This window comes from Mustela nivalis, assembly GCF_964662115.1.
Source record: "Mustela nivalis genome assembly, chromosome: 8".
Classification (NCBI taxonomy): domain Eukaryota; kingdom Metazoa; phylum Chordata; class Mammalia; order Carnivora; family Mustelidae; genus Mustela; species Mustela nivalis.
The window spans coordinates 79495626-79522578 of record NC_139027.1 but is presented as its reverse complement, the minus strand read 5'-3'; the positions used below and the strand labels follow the sequence as shown (position 1 = coordinate 79522578).

Genomic DNA, 26953 nt, shown 5'->3' with positions numbered 1-26953 from the left:
TATTCACAATGGCCAAGAGATGGAAGCAACCCATAGATGGATGAATGAATAAACGAAATGTGCTCTAGACCTGCCCTAGGATATATTCCGATTTAAAGAGGAAGGAAATGCTGACATGAGCTGTATAATATATTTTGAGGACACATGCTAAGTAAAATAAGCCAGCCCCCTAAAGATAAATACTGTGTAATTCCACGTATCTAGAGTAGTTGAATTTAGACAGAAAGTAGAAGGGTGGTTGTGAGAGGCCAAGGGGAGGGGAAAATGGGAAATTAGTGTTTATAGAGTTTCAGTTTTGTAACATGAAAAGAGTTTTGGGGCTGGATGGTGGTAATGGTATGAAACAATATGGTACAGTTAATGCTACTAAGCTATACACTTAAACAGGGCACCTGGGTGGCTCAGTCAGTTAAGCATCCAACTCCTGATTTCAGTTCACGTCATGATCTCAGGGCCATGAGATTGAGCCCCACATCAGCTCCATACTCAGCAGGGAGTCTACTTAAGATTCTCTCTCCTTCTCCTTCTGCCTCTCCTGTGCACACATTCTCTCTCTCTCTTTAAAAAAAAAAAAAATTTTGTTAAGATTTATGTTATGTGTATTTTAACACAATTTTTTAAGTGTCCTGTTTTAGACCAAAATTTTTTGGCCACCCTAATTATAACTAATCTTGAATTCACATCATTCAGTGTTACTCCAAGAAACATTTTCAGTGTAAGCTTTTTATTTCCAACTGCGGAGTAGAAGGCTCTCATGAAGGACTCTAACCTCTCAGCAGGCAGATGGGGAGAAGTTTGAAGGACATCTATTTGGGTTGGGTGGCGTGATTCATGGCGGTTCACACGAGCATCAGGCTACCAGTGCAGGGAAGTCCAGCTTATTCCTTTCACTGACATGGAGCTGGGGTTCTCTGAGAAAGACAGGGTCCTTGCAGTTTATAGAGTGCTTGTCCCAGGTCTGAACGGGCCACTCCCATGAGCTAGAACCCTCACTGAGCTTTCACCACTGGACTGAGCCCCCTTCCCTGTTCTGCTCAGGCCAGCTTTTCTGCAACAGCGCACAGCACTTGGGTCTAACAGACTTAGCTAGTACTACCTCCTCCTGACAGGCCTCTCCGCCTTTTGCCCTCAGAACCCTGTGTTCTCTAATAGGTCAGCTCTTTCATGAGGGGAGCCCAGGACATGTTAGGCCTCTCTCTTTTCTCCAAGGTGTCTGGCCTCATAGCTGTGTAAAAGTGCCCCTGTCAATTCTCCCCAGGACAGTGATCCTTTCTCCATGGGCCTCATCTCCTTCATCAGCTAATAAACTGCCAGAAGACAGTGTGAAAATGGGGTCAGAAAGTCTTCTCCTCATTTCTGTGACAGGTGTTCAGGAGCTATTGCAGACTTTATTTTCTGTTCTCTAACATGATTGCCATGACTTTAGTTAGTATTTAACTTTGCTGGCTGACCTTTCCCCCTTTTCAGGCTTCATACAATGTACCCAATCAGGCTTCCAGTGTTATTTTTTTCTCTGAACTTTCTAATGAAGATCGTCTGTTGGAAGTCTTTTTTTTTTTAAGATGTTATCTATTTATTTGACAGAGAGAGAGAAAGCAGCATGCACAAGCAGGGGAAAGTGGCTGACAGAAGGAGAGGGAGAAGCAGGCTCTCCGCTGAGCAGGGAGCCTGATGTGGGACTTGATCCCAGGACCTTGGGATTGTGACCCAAGCCGAAGGCAGACGTTTAACGGACCGAGCCATCCAGACACCCCTTTTTTGGGAAGTCTTATTGCTAAAACCCTGGTAGAGGCAGAGCTCCTAAAAGAAGTGCAAGTCTTCATGAGCTCTTGCTTCTGTGATGATTGCATTTCTAAGGGGGTTGGGTCACTCACACCATAGGCAGCCCCCAAAGAAGAGTCAAGAGGGAAACCTGGGGCCTGGAGTCAACCTTGTCTCTCTCCCCATCCTACCAGCTGTTCTAAATAGGTAAGCAGCATCTAGTACAGTAGGAAAATCTAAATAACAGGGTCTAAAGGAGGATTGCTTTCCAGAGGAATTTTCTACCTTTTATGTATTATGAAAATAAAACTGGCAACAACAACAAACATGAGCCTGGGACATAGTCTCTATGTTTGCAGACGCCACTGTCTTTCAGTGAAACACCCCAGGGAGGGTATGTCTTATTAACTTCCAGCATTATGACCAAGCCTGCTCTGTTGAATAAAATGTCCTTCCAATATTCTGTTGTCTGTAGGCAATAACACACAGTTTAGGATGGTGGAGTGTGGCTAGTCTGGATGCACTAAAGATCCTTCAGTGTTGACATTCTCCACACCTGCCCTGGAAGGCAACTCTGTGTATCTCTTTTTCTAGAAACTCTAATCTCTTCATATGGCGGCTTTAGGATTCTCAACTAGCTGGTTAGTGTTGCATTCGTGGAGATATAAACAAGTTTGCGTATACCAAGAAAATGGTTACATAAGGCTCACTTTTCATCCTCTCAGCTCATTCAGGAGTATTAAAGGCAGTATTTTAACCCTGCATTTTGTGACTTTGAAATAGACTCGTGATATTTTATTACCCCTTTATTTCATCATCTAACAGTTCTTCTATCACAATGTCCGTTGTATTACACCACTGTTAAAATACAGCCTTGGCAACCTGCAATATGAATTCTCAGGTCTCCAAACTTCCAGAACTGTGATGAGTTGCAATTAATCTTCTCACGTGTCATTCTGTCTAGCATCCTATCAAGAACCCAGAAGGGACTTTGCAAACTTTCAAGCAGGAAATCCCTGCACACTACTTAATGGTGGTGCTGTTTGCCAGGTGTCATGCAAATTTAAATAAGTCATCCACAAACGTTCCAGGAGCATCTTCTTAGTGCTTTGCACCAGACATTTTCATGTTGGAGAATAAGAAAGATCACAAGCCTAAGATTGCTAGGTTTAACAAATAAAAATATAGGAAGAATGAATAATTCTTTAATATAAGTATGTCCCTCATATTGCATATTATTCGTTGGTTATCTGAAATTCAAATTTCATTTGATCTAGCAACCCTACAGAAACCAAATTTTGGCCAAAAGACCATTGTGAAAAGAAATATCCCATAAAAGTATTTTATCTTTGTTGGCAATCACGTAAAAAAATGCCAAGATCTTGGAAGGCCATCTCTATACAAACTGTGGATACAGCTTAAATCACAATTCTATCTGCTCTTCAGGAGAGCTTCCTTGAAAATGGATTTTCTCTTTTCAGTAGAATAATCCTTTCCCTGCTGAAAGCAGTGCACCTTGGTTCCTCTCGATTTTTCATACGTGTGTTTGTGTGTGTGTCTGGAGTGAGGGCCGTACTTGCCACAAAAGTTGGACCTGTTTGGAAATCCAGGTGGGGGTGGAACTGTTTGCAGTTCAGGGGCATCTGGCTGAACTCCTGCACCCCAACCACCTACCATATGTGTCGTGATGGAAGACATCAGACTTCCACTTTCTATGAGGCATGGGGAGCACTGTGTTGACCTTTTGGTGCCCTTCCTAATTTGTATTTTGCTGAGTTATTTGTGCCAAGGACTGTCTGTTTTGATAAAGTGGAGACTTTCTTGCTGCCACTGAGGAGAGTTTCTGACCTGTTTCCACATCTGCAGTGAGGCCAAAGAGAATTTTCTGTTGACCTCTGAGAACAGCAGGCGATAGACTCCGAGCATCCCCTCTGAGCCTGTGGCCGTCAGGCTGTGAAGCTCTCATTAACAGGACTGCGTGTGGGTGACACTTTCTCTCAAGCTCTGTTTCCTAACCACCATGACTCCCTCGGTTATCACATCCTATTAATTATTCATTGCCAAGCTTTTTTCCAAATGTAATTAATGAGTTAAGTTACACAATGGCAATGGTAGTAAATATTATAATATAAAAGCAATTACTGAAGTGGCAATTTTAATTCATTATTTTAATTACATGGGACTCCGACTTATTTAAAACCCCATATCCACAGAAATTCCTTTGAGGTTCCAAAACTGTCACCACCTTGATTACCTGGAATTTTCTTTTACCTTAAATCAGTGAGCAGCTCAGGGAATGCAAGCAGAGAGGCAGCAGGGTGGATTACAGGCAAGAAACAGCTCTCAGAAGACCACAGTTTAGAAGTCTGGATGACGGCCTGCATGTTGGGCATTTTGTTTTAGAGAAGGACGAAGGTAGAAGACCTAGGACTTGAGGCCCCAGGTGGGATCACTTCCTGAGCCAGTGAACTGTGAGGTCTCAGAGAGCCCCGGGATCAGATGGTCTGCACTTAGTTTAATGCTTTGTGATTGCCCTCTGAAATTCTTAACAGTTTGGTCTTTGAATTTATGTTTCATAAGCATAGGCCAATGAAACAGTGGCGCGTGCAGCAGCAGCTTGGCGTCTTGGGTCACATGCCTTCCAGGGAACTGCCTATTCCCATGCCTTCTGCCCTGGCCCCACTCTGTGTTCCCTCTCCACCATGAGCAACAGCTGCTGCCATCCTGCACCTTAGGGGGAGCATGGATGCACTGGGGGTCGGGGTAGGGCACACATGCCTATGGCACTGTGGTGGCCCTTACCACCCCAAGCTGGCAGCTCCAGGTTTATTCAATGGTAACTCTTCCAGAGTGAGCCTCTCCTCTGGTGCAGGTGCCTAGTATATCCTGTGCAAAGGTCACAGTACCCTTGGGCTTCACTCTTTGTCCATCGTAGTTGGGCCAGCAGGCCATGGAAAGGGGAGATGCCTGTGAGGGTCTATACTTGCCCCACAAGTACCCTGGTGCCCAGAAAGCACAACATGAAATAGCAAATAAAAAATACCGTGACGCAGGGCACCTGGGTGGTCCATTAAACATCTGCCTTCAGCTCAGGTTGTGATCCCAGAGTCCTGGGATCAAGTCCCATATCCAGCTCATTGCTCAGTGGGGAACCTGTGTCTCCCTCTCCCAATCCCCCTGCTGTGATCTCTCTCCCTCTCTCAAATAAATAAATAAAATCTTTTTTTTTTTTTTTAAATGCCATGACCAGTTGAGAAATCATGGAAGAAATAAGGGAGCTTTATATTTTAGTACTTGTAATTACACCTTTTTTCCCCTGCTTTTTGAACAAGAGGTTCACATACTTATGCAATGGGCCCTACAAACCATGTGGCAGGATGGGACCCTAAGCTCCGGGACTTCGGCAAGCTGGGCCACTGACTGGCTTTTTTGGTATTAAGTTCCTAATGGAGTGTTTTCTCTCATGTGACACTCTGAGGTCCCACATGCATGTTGCTCCTTGAAATTAACTGAGGCACACACTGCCATGTGTACCCTGATGGCTGCCTGCATACCTCCCTCCTGCCCACTCTTCCTCCTGCAAACTCTCTAACTCATTTTTCCTTCATTGGAAAAAAGTGAGACTACTTGAAGCAGCTCCTGGTCAAAGAGACCAGCTAGAGCTTCCAACTAGGAGCTCCCTATAGACAAGGACTGTGTCTAGTTCCCATTTCAGTGCTCCAGCCTTTTACCCAGAACCCATTTGGGGCCTGCCTGCATTTCCTGACTCTCTGGTATGTGTTCAGTGAAAGAACAGGCTACAGCCCTGCAGGCCTGGCTTGTCCCCAGCTGGATGCCTGGGACCATTCAGACCCTGCTGGGAGAACACCATCAATTCAGGTCTGGCCTGGGCTGGGAGTTTTATTGACCTGTTGTACAAGGCTTGGTGATGCTTCTCCTTTTAGTGGGAAGCTTGTTTCTGGAAGCAGGATGGCTCACATTTTCTGTGATGGTGGAGCTGGGGAGTCACAGAACTCAGACTTATTGGCACCATCCTCAGGAATAATAAACCAAATAAAATTATATTGACCACATTTCAGTTTATTTCATTCCCCTTTCTGTTTCTTATCCGCCCCCTTACTTTTTCCCTCTTTGCTCAGCCTGCCCATAAAACAACCTCTCTATTTCAGCAAACCTTAAAGAAACAAAGGCCTTACTCGAATGTTCCTTTCCTCGAATAAAATGTCATCCTTATAATTTCCCTCTCGGTTCAGCTCATTCTCAGCTTCTGCACGTGAGAGTCACTTAAAATCATGAGTGTCTCTCAGGGGCAAAGCATCCACAGAGGATGTTCTGAGGGGACCACAGTGGTTGAAGGAGACCGTACCACCCTGGCTCATTTGTCCTCCACTCCCAACAGCAAATGGACCAAAGTGGGGCTGGAGACCTCCATTCCAGCATTTCTCCCATGAGCCTTGCACTCAGAATGGGTCTTCCTATTTTAAATCATGTATATTGGCTCATAGAATTTCTGCTTCACACAGCACAGGAAGTCAGTCAATCCTGATCTATTTCTTCGGCTCTTTTCATCACTACTTGTGTGTCTTCATAGAAGGCCTACTTGGTGCTGCACTCTGTAAAATCAAAAGAAAGATAAATAGTTCCACCCCCAGTCTGAGCCTGTTTTGACTTCACCCTGCACAACTGCCTTCTGTGAATCTGTTTCCTGCTAGCATCTGGATTCCCACCCATAATCCACCCCTTTGGCTAGAGCTTGTCCCCTTCTCTGTTCTCCTAGCTAAATCCTCCCTTACACTTAGGGCCCTGCTCAGGCACCACCTCCACCAGGGACACCTACCTGCAAACTCCAGCCCTCCTGGAGTTTCTCTAGAGTTATTCTCCTGGTCTCTAAACCCTTACAAGTAAGAATTCTATCACAGAATTTAGCACTTGAAATATACCATCTTCTTTTGAACATTATTCTAGGCCCTCCAACTTTGAGGACATGGATTAACGTGGTGCTTCTTGCCCCTCCACCCCCCACCCCACGCACACACACACTCAGAATAGTGCCAGGCAGGGAGTGTGTATAAAGCAACAGCACAGGGCAAGAAGCACTTAAAAAATCTTAATGGCAGAAAAATCCTCATTGACCTTAAACTAAAATGGGAAGTGCTCTGGATATAACTGGCTTCAGGCAGATAATGCCTTTGGCTCATCCTTGAAGTCTCTTTACACACAGCAAGATAAGGAATTTCCAGCCCCCAGCACAGCACCTGGTGTATCAGAGGCTCTGCTCATAGTTGTCAGGGAAATGTTGTGATTGCCCAGACTCCTAGCAGTAGGAAACCTAGGAATATGGCATACACTAAGTGGTTACAGAGGAATGCACAGTCAGAAAGAAAACACAAGACAGCTTATAGTCAATCGTCAACTCAGGACTAACTACCAGTAGCCAATCATCTCTGACTTCTGATACTCATGTCCTCTGGTTGTTTTCCTGGCCTCCCCACTGCTCATCATCCCTAATGGGGGAAAAGAAAAGACTTACCATAGAAATTACCATAGCTTCTAGTTAGAAATTCTGATATAAGGCATTTTTGGAGATAAGTGATGAAAATGAGGGCCACCAGGGTTTTCTTTGTAATTAACTATAGATAACTGGAGGTCAGAGGAACCTCAGACATCATCTCAACCATGCCTGTCTCTTAACAAATGAGGAAGCAGAGGCCCACAGGTGTGACTAGAACCCAGACATGCAGGTGTCGGGGCTACACAGCTCTCTGCTTAAATTGTAGCTGAGATGATCTATCAAGCTAACCTTGTATCTGGATGATTGGATTCATTGCCATTTGTTGCATATACTGCATTAATGGGGCAGGCTTCCTGTATGAGGAAGACACCGTTGATTGCCTGTCCAGCAGCCACACCCCACTTACAAGAAAACCCCTGTGGGTTCACCCTACACTGAATAGCATGTTCTTCAGGGGAGTCTGGCCAGTCTCCAGTCCTAAGGGGTGACTATTGATGGGTTTAAGCTGATTGTAACGGTCTTAATGGCCTTATTAGCCTTGCTATGAAACTGATTTAGTCATGGGCATGTGATGCAGTTGAAGCCAGTGAGGGGTGGCTTCAAATGCAGAGAGGAATATCCGAACATCATTGTCTGCACATGACTGCAGCAGCCACCTTAGGGCAGTGAAGACAATCAGCCTGCCGATGAGCTAAGGATGGCAGTGAGAAAAGATGCAAAGAACCTGGGTCCTTGGCGAGACCACCAAGCCACTGAATTAGCCAGTCCTGGAAATGCCCTTCCCTGGGGCTTCTTACTAGGAGATGTGCAGGTCCTCACTGTGTTTACATTTACTTTGGTTGGAGTCCCTGTTCCCTGCCACCAGCCACAGTCTATCAGCCACACTCTGTTACATAGCCTTTGAAAAGGCCCTTATAAACAGCACTTCCTGCAGAAACACCTGAATAATGTTTTACACATTTGCCCTGAGAGTCCTTATTCCAAGGAACAAACCCGGCTCTGTTAACGACAGCTAACAAGATCACAGCTTGCGCTGATACGGCCCGAGTCTGTGTCTCGGATGCTGTAATTTGGTTTCCATAAAAATCCCTTTTGCTCATCATCCTTAAGTCTTGTATTCCTTGGTGAGATGCAAATTAAACACCACATGCTGCTGACATTCAGAAGCTCGCTTTATTTGCTTTAAACACAGGAGAGAAATGGAATTGGTTTATTCAGACAGAGATTGGGTGAGGAGGATGGTTTTCAGGAACCAAACATTATCCCATCCTAAGACTGGGGTGCTGCCATCTCTCTGAGCCTCTCCAGCCCCCCCATGGGTGCTTTTTAAGCTTTGACCTTGTTCAAGATCAGAACTGCCTGGAACTTGGCACTAAAACTACCAGGTTTATGGAAAATTGAAGAGGACACATCTGAGAAGTAGTGCTAGAAAGCTCATTTGCCATGTGATTTTGGACACACTGGGCTACACCGCTTCTCTGGAGACCCAGACTAGTTGACCTCCCAAGTTCCTTCTTGATCACATATTTTAAAATCCCATGAAGTGACCAGATAGGTAATGCGAGTTAAGAATGCAAGTAAACTAGAGGAATTCCTACTTGTTTAGGCTACAGTGTTGGAAGAAGTAATAGTTACTAAAAATTAAAGAATTTTAAAAATTAAAGAATTAAGTTAACCTGTATTTATTGAGCACTTGCTCTGTGCTGGGCACTATGCTAATTAAGAACATCACATACATTTTCTCATTTAGTCCACCTAGCAACCCTCTGAGATTGGCACTGTTATTACCCCTTAATGCCAGTGAGGCAGCTGAAGCTCAGAGAGGTTAAGTAATCTCCCCCAAGGTCACACAGCCAGCAAGCCAAGGAGATGAAATGCCCACCGGGCCTGTCTGATTCTAAAGCCTTTATACCATTCTGTCTCATGTGGCAAAGCTATCTAAATGTGCCTGACTGAAGCCAAAAAGTCTGATAATTTACCCCCCCTCGCTGGGAAAGTTTGGCTCCCCAGAGAGCACAGGTTAGCATTAAGAGCCCAAGACCTGGGTCAAAACATCTCTTGTGCAATGCTGAGTAGGCAATTTAGCCTCTGTTTTACCTTCCATAAAGTGGACATAATGATACCTGACTTTCCTATATAGGTTAACTGTGAGGCTAACAGGAGGGGCTACCATTAATAATGGTTTACCATTATTTATTTAACAGTCCGCTATTGTCAGGCGTTTGGTTGTTTACAAATCCTTTCCTATTGCAAATAATGAAAGAGCATATATCCTTTAGAGAAATGTTTTTAAACCCGCCTAATTATTTTGATAGGGCAAATTTCTGGAACAGAAACCCAGCCCTGTCTCTTATTAGGGATATTGTTCTCACCTATAAATAGAAAGAATGATGCCTATAAGGAGGCAACAATGGTATCAATTAACAACAGCAACAAAAATGTCCAGGGGTCTAGGGTCATGAGGGAAGTATAGTCCAGTTGTGCTGAATCACCATTCCGTGTTGTATATGTGGCTGTTTCCCTCCACTCGGATACTGGCTAATCCAGTATGACTTATTTATAGAGCTTTTCTTTGATTTTCTAGATTAATGAAAAGTGTGCACGTTTTGCATGGTCATAAAGTAGTACTGTAACTTGCGTTACAGTTTTCATAACTGATTTTGTCTGCTTTTTATGATTCTATACTGTTTCTGATAGTTAAAATTTTTCTTTGATGAAACCAGAAGCAACTGACCCCACTATTGCAGGTTCTTTGCTGTCCTGAGGGCCTGTCAGCTGCTTCCTTTTTTGTTTGATGTAGTTTCATTTGTTTATCTTAGCTTTTGTTGCCCTTGCCTGAGGATACTTGTCCAAAAAAAATATTGCTAAGACCAATGTCAGAAAGCTTACTTCCTGTGTTTTCTTCTAGGAGTTTCATGGTTTCAGGTCTTACATGCAAGTCTTTAATCCATTTTGAGTTTATTTTTGTACATGGAGTAAGAAAGTGGTCCAGTTTCATTCTTTTGCACCTAATTGTCCGGTTCTCCCAACACCACTTGAAGAAACTGTCTTTTCCCCCATTGCATATTCTTGCCTCCTTTGTTGTAGATTAATTGACCATACATGTGCAGGTTTACTTCTAGCCCATTAATCTATGAGTCTGTTTTTGTGCCAGTACCATACTGTTTTGATTATTATATCTTTGTAGTATAGTTTGAAATCAGAATGATGCTTCCAGCTTTGTTCTCGGGGTCTTTTCTGATTCCATACAAATTTTAGGATTCTTTTTCTAGTTCTGTGAAAAATGCCTTTGGTATTTTGATGGGGAATGCATTGAATCTATAGATTGCTTCAGATGGTATAGCCATTTTAACAATAGTAATTCTTCCATCTGTGAGCACTGTGTATCTTTCCATTTATTTGTCTCACCTTCGGTTTCTTTCACAATGTCTAATACTTTTCAGAGTACCAGTCTCCCACCTCCTTGGTTAAATTTATTCTTAGATATTTTATTCTTTTGATGCCATTATACATAGGATTGTTTCCGTAATTTTTCTCTTTGATAGCTTGCTATTAACATGTAGAAATGTAGCCAATTTCTGTACATAAATTTTGTATTCTGCAACTTCACTGAATTCACTTATTAGTTCTAATAGCTTTTTGGTGAAATCTTTAGGGTTTTATATAAATGGTATCATATCATCTACAAATGGTGACAGTTTGTTTCTTTCTGATCTGGATGACTTTTACTTATTTTTCGTGCCTAACTGTTGTGCTTAGGATTTTCAGTACTCTGTTGAATAAAAGTAGCAAAAGTGGGCATCCTTCTTTTCTTCCTGATCTTAGAGGAAAAGCTTTCAGCTTTTCACCATTCAGTATGATGTCAGCTGTCAGTGTCATATATGGGCTTTATCATGTTGAGGTTATGTTCCTTCTGTGCCCACTTTGTTGAGAATTTTTATCATAAACAGATGTTGAATTTTGTCAAATGCTTTCTCTGCACTGTTGAGGTGATGGTAGGATTTTTATCCTTCATTTTGTTAATGTTGTATGTACCATGTTGATTAATTGGCACATGCTGAGCCAACCCTGCATTCCTAAAATGAATCATACTTGACTGTGGCGTGTGATTCTTTTAATGTATTGTTATATTCTGTTTGCTAATATTTTGTTGAGAATTTCAATTCTTATTCATCAGGGATATTGACTATAATTTTCTTTTTGTGGTGTCTATGTCTGGTTTCAGTATCAGAGTTCATAAAATGAGTTTGGAAGTGTTTATTCCTCCACAGTTTTTTTCAGTAATTTGAGAAGGAGAGATACTATCTCTTTAAATGTTTGGTAGAGTTCACCTATGAAGCCATCTGGTCTTAGACTTTTGGTTTTTGGGAATTTTTTTTAAATATTGTATTATTTATTAGAGAGAGAGGAGAGAGAGCACGAGTGGGGGAGGAGTAAAGGGACAAGCAGACTCCCCACTGAGTGGGGATCCTAACGCTGGGCTCAATCCCAGGACCCCTAAGATCATCCTGAGCTGAATTCAGATGCTTAGCCAACTGAGCCATTCAGGTGCCCCTGTTTTTTGGGAATTTTTAAATTACTGAATCAATTTCATTACTTAAAATTGGTCTGTTCAGATTTTCAGTTCTTCGCAATTCAGTCTTGGAAGATTGTGTATTTCCAGAAATTTATCTACTTCTTGGAGGTTTTTCAGTTTGTTGGCTTATACTTTTTCATAGTAGTCTCATGGATTTTTGTATAGCTGTGGTATCAGTTGTCGCTTCCCCTCTTTCATTTCTGATTTTATTTATTTGGTCCCTCTCTCTTTTTTTCTTGATGAGTCTGGCTAGAGGTTTATTGATTTTGTTTGTCTTTTTGAAGAACCAGCTTTTAGTTTCATTGATTTTTTTTTTTCAATTTTTTTACGTCTCTATTTTATTTATTCCCATTCTGATCTTCTTCCTTCTACTGAATTTGAGGTTTGTTTGTTTTTCTTTTTCTTTTTCTACTTCCTTTAGGTGTAAGGTTGGATTGTTTAATTGAGATTTTTCTTGTTTCTTGAGACAGGCTTCTGTTTTTCTGAGAACTGCTTTTGCTGTATCCCATATATTTTGGGAAGTTGTATTTCCATTTCATTTATCTCAAGGTGTTTTTTAATTTTCCCTTTGATTTCTTCATTGATCCATTGGTTGCTTAGTAGCATATTGTTTAGTCTCTAAGTGTTTGTGGTCCTTCCAGTTTTCTTCTTGTAATTGATTTCTAGTTTCATACCATCCTGGTCACAAAAAATGCTTGATATGATTTCAGTCTTCTAGAATTTATTGAGGCTTTTTTTGTGGCTTAGCATGTGATCTATCCTGGAGAATGTTCCATGTACAATGGAGATGAAAGTGTATTCTGCAGTTTGGGGATAAAATAGTCCATATGTGAGTCCATCTGGTCTAATTTGTTGTTTAAGGCCAATGTTTCCTCATTGATTTTCTGCCTTGGTGACCTACACATTCATGTAACTGGGGTATTAAAGTTGCCTAATATTATTTTATACTGTGAATGTCTTCCCTTATTTCCATTAATATTTCCTTTATATATTTAGAGGCTCCTATTTTGGTGCACCCAAATAAATATTTGTGAATGGTATGCCTCTTCTCGTATTGACATGGTGATCCTTATGTAATGCCCTTCTTTGTCTTTTGTTACAGTCTTTGTTTTAAATTCTGTTTAGTCTTGGAGCACCTGGGTGGCTCAGGTGGTTAAGCATCTGCCTTCATCTCAGGTTGTGATCCCAGGGTCCTGGATCAAGCCCCACAATAGGCTCCTTGCTCAGTGGGGAGTCCGCTTCTCCCTCTTCCTCTGCCTGCCACTCTACCTGCTTGTGCTCTCTCCCTGTCAAATAAATAAATAAAATCTTTTTAAAAAATAAACTCTATTTAGTCTGATATGAGTATTGCTGTTTCAGCTTTCTTTTCATTTTTATTTGCATGAATATCTTTGGCCATCCCTTCACTTTCAGTCTCTGTATATCTTCAGTTTGGAAGTGAGTCTCTTATAGGTAGCATATGAGTGGGTCTTGCTGGGGTTTTTTGTTTGTTTCTTTTACCCATTGACCCAATTTTGATTGGAGCATTTAGTCCATTTACATTTAAAGTAATTAATGATAGGTATATATTTATTGCCATTTTGTTCATTGTTTGCTGGGGTAGTTTTCATTCCTTCCTTTTCTTGTTCTCTTCCCTTATGATTTGATAACTTTCATTAGCTTTATTTTTGGGCTCCTTTCTCTTTATTTTTTGTGTATCTATTGTAGGTTTTTGTTTGTGGTTTCCATGAAGTTCATATATACTGACCTTTATTGTCATATATATATAATTAGCAGTGTATTTTAAACTGGTAATTGCTTAAGTTTGTAAGGTAATTGCTATAAGTTGTAAGGTGATATTAATGGTGATGAACTCCTTTAGTTTTTGCTTATCTGGGAATATATATCTCTGTCCTTAAATTCTGAGTGATAATCTTGACAAACCATGGTTTCAGTTTTTCCCCTTTTTCAGCACTTCAAATATATCCTGCCACTTACTTCTGGCCTGCAAAATTTTTGCTGAAAATCAATTGATAGACTTAAGGAGTTTCCCTTGAATGTCACTATTTTTCTCTTGCTGCATTTAAGAATCTCTCTTTAACTTTTGCTATGCTAATTATAATTTGTCTTGGTGTGGATCTCTTTGGTTTCATCTTATGTGGGATTCTCTATTCTTCCTGAGCCTGGATGTCTGTTTCCCTCCCGAGAATAGGGAAGTTTTCAGCCATTATTTCTGCAAGTAAGTTTTCTGTTCCTTTCTCTCTTCTCCTTTTGGGACTGCTATAATATGAAAGTTAGTATGCCTGATGTTCTCTTGAAGGTCCCTTAAACTTTTCTTTCTTTTTCTTCTTCTTTTTTTTTTTTTTTTTTAAGTTCTAATTAGGCAATTTCCACTATTCTGCCTTCCAGGTCACTAATTCATTTTTCCGTATCATCTAATCGGCTGTTGATTCCCTCTAGTGTATTTGTCACTTCAGTTTTTACATTCTTCAGTTCTAAATGGTTCTTTCTTATATTTTCTAATTCTTTGTTGAAGTTCTCACTATGTTTCTCCCCATTCTTCTCTCAAGTTTGATAAATGTCTTTATGACCATTACTTTGAACTCTTTTTCAAGTAAATTACTTACTTCTGATTCGCTAGTGTTTTTCTTCTTCTTTTACTTCTAGTGTTTTACTTCTTTTCTTTGGAACAAGGGTCTCTGTCTCTTCATTTTGTCTCACCTTCTGTTTGTTTCTATCGGTTAGGGAGAGTCACTATCTCTCCCAGTTTTAAAGAAGTGGCCTTGTGTAGGTGCATCCCCTTTATAGACTGCATGTGCCTGGTGGCTTTGGCAGGCCAGCTGGAGCAGGAGCAGTGCAGGGGTTCACAGGGCATGCTTCAGCAAAACTGTTCTGGTGGGGTGGGTAGAGTTGGAGTGAGCACAAACTGAAGAGTCCCAGGATATGCCATACTGGGAGCTAGTGAAGACCAGGAGGTCCTGGATCACACTGTACCAAGGATTCCCCAGCAAGACAGCTGGAGCAGGCATGAGCAGGGGTGACCTGGGGTGTGCCATGCCAGGGCTACCCCGGTGGGATGGATGGAGCAGAGCAGGTGTGAACCAGGAGGTCCCTAGACATACCATGCCAAGGATGCCTTAGTGGGATAGCTCAAGCTGGAAAAAGTATGAGCTAGTGGGATCCAAGGGCAAGCTGCATGGTGTTGCCCAAGTAGGATGGCTGGAGTTGGAACAAACATGAACCTGGCTTCCCAAGGCAGGCCATACTGGAGCCATTTTTGAAGGACTGTAGAGTTAGTGTAAGCCAGAGGCCTGGGGCACAATGGGCAGCACTATCCATTTGGCTGGAGTGCCTCAATCCTGTTCCCACCTGCACTATCAAGGAAGAGGAACATAAAAAATGGCACTTGTCATCACTCCCAACCCTGTAGAGAACTCCAGCCATTTCTATCCATTGGCAGATTCTCTATAGTTAGTAAATGGATTTCCCTCACTTTAGTCTAGTTGCCCTTTAAACTACTGGGGTTTTTGCTGCCCCAGGTGGATGAGTCTACCCATGGGCCCTTCGATGATAATCCTCTCTACTGCATGTCCCCATGTTAGGGATGAGGTTTCCATCATTATCATGTCTCTGTCTCTCCTACTCTTCTTTGGCTAGTCCTTCTGCTGTTTGCCATGAAGAAACTCAATCAGCCCTCAGTTCTTCTTCAGGAATAATTACTCTCTATGTAGGTATAGATTGTGTGTGTCCATGGGAGGAAGTGAGTTCAGAGTCTTCCTACATAGCCATCTGGGGCCACCCTCTCCACAAAGTGGATTCTTAACAAATGTCACAGCAATATCATCTCTTACTCCCATGCCGTTTACTGTGAACAGAACTTTTCCATTACTCACCTTTTTATCCTTAACATTTTTACAACCTCATTTTGTGTGAGTCTTTTTTCCCATTATGATATATGCACTCTTTAGTGACATGATCTTTCTAGCTTTGGTACGTAGACTTTTAAAATCTGAGCTTAATTTCCACAATAAATGGTTTTTAAATAAATGAATTAAATTTGAAAATTTGATAAAGTGGGCAGGGACTATAGCAGATACCTGCATGGTTGTTTCATTCATCAATTTTGATGCAATTAACCAGAGCAGAGGCTAGAAGTATTGAGAGAGAGAGAGTTCCTTTCTACTTGATAAATATCAAGTAGGTCTTTCCCATTCTGGGACAAAATTCTGACGTTCTGATGTACTTTTCCCAATCTTATCTGCTAAATACAGCTAAAATCCTTAGATATTATATATAAAACAAACATAAGACTATAAGATAGAGAGAAGGCAAATCAGTTAGGGCATTAAGGCCCAAGAAAGGCATGGTAGTTGGTTCACTGGATTTGCACTGGGTTTGCATTTTTCCTCATATGGCTCAGATGGATGCTGGAGAAGCCAACAACCTGGAAATGCGAACAGGCACAGATTTTTAAAAAAAAAAATATATATATATATATGATTATTTTATTATATAGTATATAAATTTTATATACAATATTATATATTTTAAATTATATATTATATTATATAAAATTATTTAAAGCCCCAGGAAAGCCGACTTTCCCTAGTCAACGAACCAGGAAGTGAGTATTCTAGGAAGAAGAAAACTTTTAGACGATAACTACTCTGTTCCAGCCAAACACCTCTGGCGGGGGTGGTGGGGGAAATGGCCGCATTTCCACCCTCATCAGGAAAAGCAAAGTTAAAAGCCTCGACTTCGTTCTCCTCTTGCCCAACTGTAAGGAAATACCCTTACAGTGTTAGTGGATGCCTACTAAAATAAGTGCTTTTTCTGAAATCCATCGTCTTGTAATATGAAGGTGTTCAAGATACAATAGAACATCATTCCTCATATCAAGAACCTGGAAAAATCTCAACTTGAACGAGAAAAGACAATCAACAGATGCCTATAGTGGATGACATAAATATTAGAATTATCTGGACAAGGATTTTAAAGGATCCATTATAAAATGCTTCAGCGAGCATTTAAGAACACACTTGAAACAAATAAAAATATAGTCTCAGCAAAGAAATAGAAGATATAAAGAGGAACCAAATGTCAATTGTAAAACTGAAAAATACAGTAACTGAAATTTAAAAATCCAATGTATGAGCTCAAAAGTAAAATGAAGAGAATAGAAGAATCTGTGAATCTGAAGATAAAATAATAGACATTGACAAAATGAATAACAGTGAAGCATAGACTAAAGGAAAAAAAAAAAAGGACAGAGCCTCAAGAACCGGTGGAACTATAACAAATCTAGCATTTGTATCATTAGAGGTCCAGAAAGAGAGAAGAGAGAGTAATAATCGCTCTAATTTTTCCAAGTTTTACAAAAGACTTAAGCCTATAGATGGAAGAATCTGAGCAAACCCCAGACAGAATAAACCCAAATAAATTCATGCTAAGACACATCATAGTCAAGGTTCTGAAAACAAAAGTCAAAAAAGAAATCTTTTTTTTTTTTAAGATTTTATTTATGACAGAGATAGTGAGAGAGGGAAAACAAGGAGGGGGAGTGGGAGAGGGAGAAGCAAGCTCCCCACTGAGCAAGATGCCCAATGAAGGGCTCTATCCCAGGATCCTAGGATCATCACCTGAGCTGAAGGCAGACGCTTAACGACTGAGCCACCCAGGCACCCCAAAAAAGAAATCTTGAAAGCAGTGACAAATAAACACCTTACTTATGGGGTAAAATGACAAAAGCAATTTGAATGACACAGGAGTTAGAAACCATGGAGGCCAGAAGAATGTAGCACATCACTTTTTTTTTTTTTTAAGTGTTGCAAGAAAAAAAAAACTGTCAACTTAAAATTCTATATGCATTGAAAATTTCATTTAGAAACAAAGAACAAAGGACATTCTGAAATTATCAAGTATTGATGGCCAGCAGACCTCCCCAAAAAGAATGAGTGAAGGAAGTTCTTTTTTTTTTTTTTAAGATGTATTTATTTATTTATTTGACAGAGAGAGAGATCACAAGTAGGCAGAGAGGCAGGCAGAGAGAGAGGAGGAAGCAGGCTCCCCGCTGAGCAGAGAGCCCGATGCGGGACTCGATCCCAGGACTCCGAGATCATGACCTGAGCCGTAGGCAGCGGCTTAACCCACTGAGCCACCCAGGCACCCCAGAGTGAAGGAAGTTCTTGAAGCAGAAAGGAAATGGTAAAAGAAAGAACCTGAACGAATGAACAGTGGCAACAAAAGTAGGGTTAATACAATAAATTTTTCTTCTTCGGGTTTCGAAATTGTATTTGGCAATTGAAACAAAATTTGAAATGTTGTTTGGTGTGATTCTCCAATGTGTATAGGAGAAATACCTAAGATAACGAAGGAGAAAAGTTTTCTGTACTTCACTCAAATTGGAAAAATGACAATACCAGTAGATTGTGATAAGTTATATGTAATGTAGCATCTGGGAAAACAATTAAAATTCTGTACAAAGAGATGAATTCAAAAACACTGAAGGAAAATAAAAATATAATTCTCTTTTTATTTATTATAATTCTTTTCTATTCTTGTGGTTGCCAGAGGTGGGGGATGGGAGGATGAAATAGGTGAACTGTCTTTGGTTTTTAAGTTTAAATAGAGTGAGTTTAAATATATATACATATATATACATACTCACATACATATAATACCTATAATATAATTACAGATATATATATAATTATAGATATATAATTCTAAAACATTTTAGAGATTGTCAAAAATAGGAGAAATTTGTTATATTTATAGCTGAGTTTTAGCTAGACCCGCTGAGGTGAAGATGGAGATTGATTGAGGCCAGATGCTGAAGATCTTCAAAAAGCCATGTTTAACAGAAGATTCGTTCCTGGTGCTATAGCAGAGGAAACAAAACCATATCTGCAGGACCAACAGTCCTATCAGTTTTGTGCTTTTGAAGACTATTTCAGCAACAGATAACCTCTTTGCACAATCTTTTACCATTTTCATTTCACATAATTTAGATCAATTAGTATCAACAAAGATGCTATCAAAAAAGGAACACTGTTGCCAGAGCACTAATCACACTTTGGAAATTGAGCATTTGGAAATCAATACTGAGTGTTGAATGAGAAGATACTGTCGTGCCTTCTAAAATATCATCTGGCCATTATGAGTGGAATGGCCACAGGAAGTGAGGCCCCTGCTGGGCATCACAGCTGTCCACAGAGTGCCAACCAGGCAGAGAGCCTGCCTCCAAGTTACTTGTGAGCTGAAAGCTTGTGGACAACTTTGGGTATTTTTCCAGGCCTCACAATACACTGGGCAGGCATGAGCACCTTTGACTGAGAGATCCAGGAATTGTCATTTAGGTTCCAAATCTTTTCTTTTACTGTCTGTATTCAGAATTCGCCCAGGCCAGATTCTGAAAGGAATGTGTCACCGAAGGCAAAGGAGGGAACACAGCAAGTAGATCGCTTAGAATAAACCCAAGACTCCCCCACAGTTGTATTTGGTCTTGGCCTCTCACGAAACCAGCAAAACATTGCATGAAGTCAAAATACAAAAAAGTAAATAAACCATCTAAGAGATGGTTTCTCTGAAAGGAAGAAGTGTTAAAATTGGAAGATCACAAGAGGCGCTGAAGTCCCCTTAAATTCGTTATTGGAGAAGAGAGATTATAAACCTTCTGAAAGGTTAAATCCTTTGTTTCAAAAAACTCGTTAGCCCAGTAATAGATTTTCTGTATTGATTTTCCATTCAGCAGTCATATGCAAATGCCCGTTATGTCCCAGGCAGAGTGCTAAGTTTGATGACAGAAAGACTTTTATTCCATTATCTCAATAGTGTTGTCACAACTGCAAATTCCATGCCACCGTGTTCCTGAAATAGCATAGGGTCCAAAAATTCTCCTAAAAATTGTCTAAGACTGTGTCATCATCTCAACTAATCTGTGTTACCATATAGGAAAAAGGTAATTTTTAACTAAGTGAATTTTTTTTTAATATCTTCGGCATGAAAACATGACAAGTTGGCACACTAACGTACTTAGTCTACAAGGAAATATATGAATCTAAAGTCTTCTTTCCAGAAGGTCTTTCTAATACATCTTTGTTCATTTTCTTGATTTCCTTGACTCCCCAGAGCCCTCCTGGCTTAACCAATCTCATCCTTTGGTTACTACTAGTCAGTAGTGATGACCATACCCCGGCTTCCTCACCTCTCCTGCCACCCTCCCCTCCCTGCTGCAGAGGCCCATGGCAGCAAAGCAGCTGCCCACACTCATGGCAACAACATCCGCTATGCCGAGGCTGGAATGACTCAGTGTCCCCCAAAGATTAGCCTCAAGATGAGTTACTAGAGCAGCTTTCATGGAGGTTGGGATAATTACCTCGATCCCACGACTGGAGCTGTAACAGTCTTACCTTGGTCCCATCCTTGACATGGATTGTTTCTGGTGACATATTCTCTACCCAGACCATTGAAACACAAATATATTCAACCTTGCCCCCAGAAGCATGGTCAGCCTCACAGCCCTTGCAACCAAACCACAAAGAAAATCCTAAAATTCTTGGCTATCTCAGTTGTTTTAAAAACAAATAATAGTTATACCAGTAAAACTGTCATTTTAAGGGAATTTCCTAATTTAAGGAAGGAAAACATGAAAGTAAAAGGCTTTTCTGCCAATCTAATTCAGATCAGAGATTCTCTCTCCTTGGGCCAGTATGTCTCATTACTAGAGGACAGCAGTCATAAAAGGAAAGCAGTGTGGTAACTGTTTAATGGACATTTTCACAGAAATTAAAGTGGTACTTTTCAAAAGACACTCGGTCACTTTGTGGTGCAAGCCCCAGGGGACTGCAACACATTGCTGTTTCTGCTGCATACACAATGCCCAGGTACACACAGCACCAGTATCACATGTCCTTTGTTGCTTGAATTAAAGCAAGTGGAAGGTACTGCTCAGTGATCAAAGTCTTTGACATCATATAAAATCCATCAAAATACTCTTTATTCATCCTCATTTCCCTGTCTTTGGCAAATGTCATTCCAGAGTATGGCAAGGAGACATATCTGTTTCCTCCACCATATATTGCTTTGCATTTTGGGGGCTTAGGGTTTGGGGTTATTTGGGGGGGTGTTGTTTGGCTGTTTGGAGTTTTTACATCCAGTGTTTTGGGGGTTTACTGACAAAATCTTATGGATCTCAGATGTTTGTATTTGGTCCGAATCTAATAGGGTTTTTTTGTTGTGGGTTTTTTTTTTTTTTTTTTTTTTTAATGACCCCACTCTCTGGAGATAGTTTCTTGTCTTGTCATTCTTCTGGGAGAAGCAAGTCCCCCTCCCTGTACCTACACTGAGGATTTATGAGAATCTGTCCTTAGGCAAAACACTTGTCAAAGATTTAAGGGGTAGGTGAAAGGGTCGTTCACCTTGTCCAGACTGCTTTGCGCTTAAGGCCATAAACCCTGACAGGCTCCCCCCACCCCTGGCCTTCACTAACATCCAGTCCTGATAAAGCAGTAGTCACAGCGGGAAGTGGCAAGCAGATCTTTGCTGACTCAACATTAAAAAGTGATCACTGCATTTTCTGGGTTCAGAATTTGACCTCAAAAGAACAGATTCATGCATGTTGCAACACAGTTAATAAAGGACTATGAAGATGTTGAGTATTATGTGAGTCCCGAAACTTTCTTTTTGACTTGAACTAAGAGTTGGTGTATTCCATCTGAATTTTTGTGGTTAATTAATTATGATTAAAATGTGTCCATTTTTTCTGTTATCTTTGAGTATATAATGATTTCCGGCAAATTTTCAGCATGGATATGAATGTCAAGGGTTTGAACATGTGAAACATTTGAACATTTGAAATGCTGTTACTATAAGCCACTGTACTGGGGTTAAATTTTAAAGTCTGGAATATATAAAACTGTGTAAAGGATGGATCTTCAGTTATTTAACAAAGAGCTCAAAGGAAAGTTACTGTTTATACAGCAAGCCAGCTCCTGCAAACACTCCAGCATTCAACTCCCTGGGCAGGAAGAGGTAGGAAGCAGGGCTGTAACTTTGATGATCCCACAGGCTCCAGAACCTTTCCGCAGGCCATGAAAGCACAGAGCAGAATGCTGTGCCCTTCCTCACAGCCCACTTCCTAAAATAAAGCAAACAGACATTTCCAGTCTTCACAAAATATTTCAAGCATTTTGGATTTCCTTGCCTTTTTGTAGCTGATCAGATTAGGGGTGCATTAGCAAAGCCGTTCCCAGAAACATTCATTCTGAAATGACACCACCCTCCCTTCTGAAATGACCCTCCCTTCTGAAATGACACCACCCTTCCTTCGAAAATGACTACCTGACTACCAGCTTTCATTCCCAACTTGATTTATATACACATTTTTTTTTCCTTTTTAACCATTAGGATGTCTGTGACCTGATGACTATTCTTCAGGTTCCAGGTGATGGTTGACAGATGGGCAGAACCTTAGGCACCTCTTCTCTCCTTTGGTCGAATGACAGCTTGCTCCGTGGTGTTTTGTGTTTGCTCACTTGGCTTTCCTTCCCTCTCCTTCCCGGGGGGCCTCGCGGATTGGCAGCGCCGTGGTCCAGCAGGCCAACTGCAGAGCCTCCGTGCCTTCCAGCAAGGGCAGCAGCAGCGGCAGCAGCAGCAGCGGCAGCAGCTCATCTAGTGACTCAGAGAGCAGCTCTGGATCTGACTCGGAGACTGAGAGCAGTTCCAGCGAGAGTGAGGGCAGCAAGCCTCCCCACTACTCCAGCCCCGAGGTAAGAAGAGCCTACCCCTCCCAGCCTTGCTTCTTAGCTCTCCAAGGTGAGCACAGTAAATCCCTGGAGTCTAGTTCTCACACCTGTCCCCTCCCCTACTCCCCATCTCCCTGAGCTCCAACTCAGGACTGGCCTGGAGGCCACCACCACTTGGCAGCCAGTTAAGGTTTGTTTGGACTCATCATTTTCACCACTCTGCCATCTCCTCACCGTTCTCCTAGCAGAGCTCCCTTTGAAGTACAGAAACTTCATCTTTCATTGTCCAAAAATCTCTGGGTTAACTTCCAGAAATTTCCAAGTATGCTGTACACATCATCACCTGGAAATAACCTCTGGATCCAGTCTCCCTAAGGGTTAGTGGAGGCAATAACTAGACAGGGCAGTTCAGCCCCTGGGAAGTGTGGGCACCCATAAATCAGGGGGAAAGGAGTTTTATGGATTAGACATGGTTAGAGTCCTACCTTTTTGCAGTTTGTCATGGATTAGAAGAACTAAGGCTATAAATATTAATAAAAGCTTGTTAACTGTGTTTTCTTTGTGAAAATATAAAAAGAAAAATTAGCATCAACCTACAAATAATAATGAAATCTTTTATAGCCATGATGAGTATCTATGTGGAAGATTTAGGTGCCTCATATAAAAGCATTATAAGGTACCAATAAAAACCATTGCTGTTTTTACTTTAAAGGGGAAAGGGGGAAATCAAATAGTAATTCAGCACAAGGAGGTTCGTGGGAGAGGGTTGAAAACAAACTTCTCAAGTCCCTGGTTCTGTGATTGCCAGACATTGATTGCTAAAGAGGGCATAAAATATGGTTGCTTCTTGGGTATATAAACATTTGACATTACCGTGGATCACAAGATTTACATTTTTGGCCTACAAGCCTTTGTACCACTTTGGGGCCAAAATTTCCAAATAGGTTCTAAAATAAAATTGAAGCCACTGGGGTACATGGGTGGCTCAGTTGGTTAAGCATCTGCCTTTGTCTGGGATCAAGCCCCACATCAGGCTCTCTGCTCAGTGGAGAGCCTGCTTCTCCCTCTGCGTGCTGCTCCCCCAGCTTGTGCACTTTCTCTGCCAAATAAATAAATAAAATCTTTAACTAAATAAATAAATAAAACCGAAGGCTCTTTTGCAAACCGTGGCAGTGAGAGAGGAGCAGAACAACCTTAAGGGGCTATACAATCCAAGGTTTCAGCTTGATACTTGTGCCTCAGGACATCGTCACACCCTAAAGCAATTGTGTTTTTATCTGCAGTTCAGAGACTGGCTCTTAAGTTCCCTCAGGTATTTCCCCTTCCTGTTCCCTACCAGGAGACTGAGGCTTTTTGCAGAAGTACTGAAAATTTCTCCACACTGTTCATTCCTTTGTCAGCACCTTTATGCTTTGCACTGAGAGCTCTCCATTCACCCTCAAATCCGCCATCTCTATCTTTCTTCCATTTTCTCTCCTTTCCATGATGCTCACTCTCCTCCTCCGCCATCCTTCTCTCTATTTCTGTCTACCAATATAAGGGGAAGGCCCTTAGCAACATTAATCTGTAATGGTGATATAACCCTGACTTTCCCAGAAACTAAATTATTATTCCTTCTTTATAATTTCATTCATTCACTCATTTAGTATTCATTCAACAAATATTTACCAAACATCTGCCACAGACTTACTGCTTGGCCTTGGAATACACCAATTTTCTGACAGAAAATGTCCCCATCTTCAAAGAACTGACATTCTACTGGGAAGAATTTGAAACAAAAAAATACAGGCGTTAAACAGGCTTCTTCAAAGCCAACTTTATGCTATACTTTGTTGAGAAACTCCAGAATATTTAGTTATAAGAAATAACTGGGTACCAGAGATATCGCAAGATCCAAGGGGGCCAGTAGAGGTGCTTAAAAATTATTAGTGTCCGTGAATAACCCTTCCCCTCCTCCAGTCTCTTTGTAACTTTGAAGGTTAAATTTATGAATGTTAAGTCTTATTTTCATGCTGAAATGTAAATCCTGGAGCTACTGGCTAAACCTAGTCCAATCGGGACGCCTGGGTGGCTCAGTGGGTTAAAGTCTCTGTCTTAGGCTCAGGTCGTGGTCCCAGGGTCCTGGGATCGAGCCCCGCATTGGGCTCTCCGCTCAGCGGGGAGCCTGTTTCCCCATCTCTCTCTGCCTGCCTCTCTGCCTACTTGTGATCTCTGTCTGTCAAATAAATAAATAAAATCTTAAGAAGTTGTGCTCTTTTTAAAAAAAAAAAAAAAAAAAAACCTAGTCCAAGAGAAGTACAGTTAAAAAGTGCTTGAAGCACATTTTTTCTAAATGTCATTGAGATAGTTACAAAGACTTGAACTCCTTGGTGATGAAAGGAATCTCTTGTCTAGAGAGCTTCCAGCAGCTCTCAGAGGCCTTTCGACAGGGAGAGGGAGTGTAAGTCTAGTAAAGCTGGCGAAGAAGTTTAAGTTGCCTAACGCCACAGAGTTTCCAATTCTTGCTGCTCTAGGCAGAGGGAATGCAGAAGTGACAAGTGATGTATTAGCCATGCTACAAGGTACTCCTTCCACTGGAATGGAATGTATCAGTTGGAGTAAAAGTAAGGTTACTTTTAACACTTCTCCCAACATTAATACAGACATTCACACATGAGAAATAAAATGTGTTTGCGGAATGAAAATTGGGAAGACATGAAGTAGCATTATGTGACCGACCCTCCCCAGTGTCTCTCTCTTCCTGGACTGAGCTGGCCCTGGTCATCTTTTTTTTTTTTTTTTAAAATTATTTATTTATTTATTTTAATTTCTTTTCAGTGTTCCAGAATTGTTTATGCACCATACCCAGTGCTCCATGCAATATGTGCCCTCCATAATACCCACCACAAGGCTCACCTCCCACCCAACCTCCCACCCCCCGCCCTTCCAAAACCCTCAGATTGTTTTTCAGAGTCCACAGTCTCTCATGGTTCATCTCCCCCTCCAATTACCTTGACTCCCTTCTCCTTTCCATCTCCCCCGGTCATCTTAAGGAGAGCAGTGAGACCCGTTTTCCTGAACCCCACGAGACAATGGGACTCTGTGATATCCACACACTTCCATTCCACTACCCGGAAAGTTCATGCTGCTGCTTTGCAACAAAATGTTTCTGGCCCTCCCTTCCCTCCCAGTACCATCCTGCTATGGAAGTAGAAGGAGGTGCTCATGATGTTCCAAGGCACCTGCGTGCTCCCTTTTAGTGTGCCAGCACTGGAAACCCACTGGGCCCAGCTGAACTGTTCTTAATGGCTTTGGTTGTAGAAAGCCACTGCATTTTACATGAATCACCATAGGTAATGTCCTAGCTGCCACCAGCATTAAAGAGCCACCATAATCTGCTTCTGTCACTACAGATCCCCTCTCTATGGCCTGACATTTGCTTACTTGTTCTCAGGCTAGTTTTCTTCACTGGAGTTTTTTCTTCTTTCCTGGCGTGGTACATCCTTTCCTCTCAGAGCATTCCAGAGGGCAGCACCTTCCGCCTCAGCTAGCACACACATAAGAGCATACAGAGCTCCCTAGATCAGTGGTCCCCAAGTAACAGATGCTGTGTGGGACAAAGAGAGCCTGGTCCCATGATTTTGAGGGGTGTCAGGATAAAGTCAGTTTAATTCGTCTCCTTAGGGAATCACCCAGCCCTTCAGCCCTTCCTATTGCTCATGTAAACTGAACTATTCTCCATTGCGGCATTTCCCAAACTTACCTGACCGTGGAAATTTTCTTCATGTAAAGTATGAGCCAAATGCACATTTTGGAATATGGGGCCCTAGACCATTCTTGAAAATAAGCATAAAAATGTGATACAGTTCACTCACTAATTAAACAGGCTTCTCCTTAATTAGGCATCTGTGGGATACATGGGCGTGGGTGCTGTGAAGGATGTGGACAAAGCAGGGACTCAAGTCCATGGTGGAGAGCTTGTGTGTGAATCAGAAGGAAGGGAAGATTAATCAGGGAGGAGAGTAGAGGCTGAAAATACAAAGCAGCCAGCAAGCAGATGGACAACACCAGGCGGAAACCCTGAGGAAGTCCACCACAGCCAGCAGCATGCCAATGAAGGACAGCCCCAAGCCCTGAGTTTTCCCTCCTCTGCTGCGCTTAGCTCCTCACCATTTAAGCTTCCATGGCCGCAATTGCCTCAGCCCCAAAATGGTGGATAGTCCTGTCCTGCCTAATCTGTAAAGCTGTTCTGAGGAATAAATGATAATAATTTGAGCAAAAGCCCGTTCTAAATTGTTCTTAGTAGCAGCAGAGTCTCCCTACCCTATTACAGACACTGCAAGCCATACAAAGAAACAGAGTCCTGGCCTCCCCGGAAAGAAATGTTTGGCTTTGTTGAAG

The 26953-nt window shown here is 41.6% G+C and overlaps 1 protein-coding gene across 32 annotated transcripts in view; it reads left to right on the top strand.

Moving 5' to 3' along the window:
• Positions 1-26953, top strand: part of AFF3 (ALF transcription elongation factor 3) — a 571712-nt gene that overhangs the window by 499915 nt on the left and 44844 nt on the right. For all 32 annotated transcript variants that reach the window (XM_082747049.1, XM_082747043.1, XM_082747033.1 and 29 more), the window contains one exon: positions 22411-22597. In XM_082747049.1, the coding sequence (XP_082603175.1) occupies positions 22411-22597 (187 nt within the window). The remainder of the gene's footprint in view (positions 1-22410; positions 22598-26953) is intronic.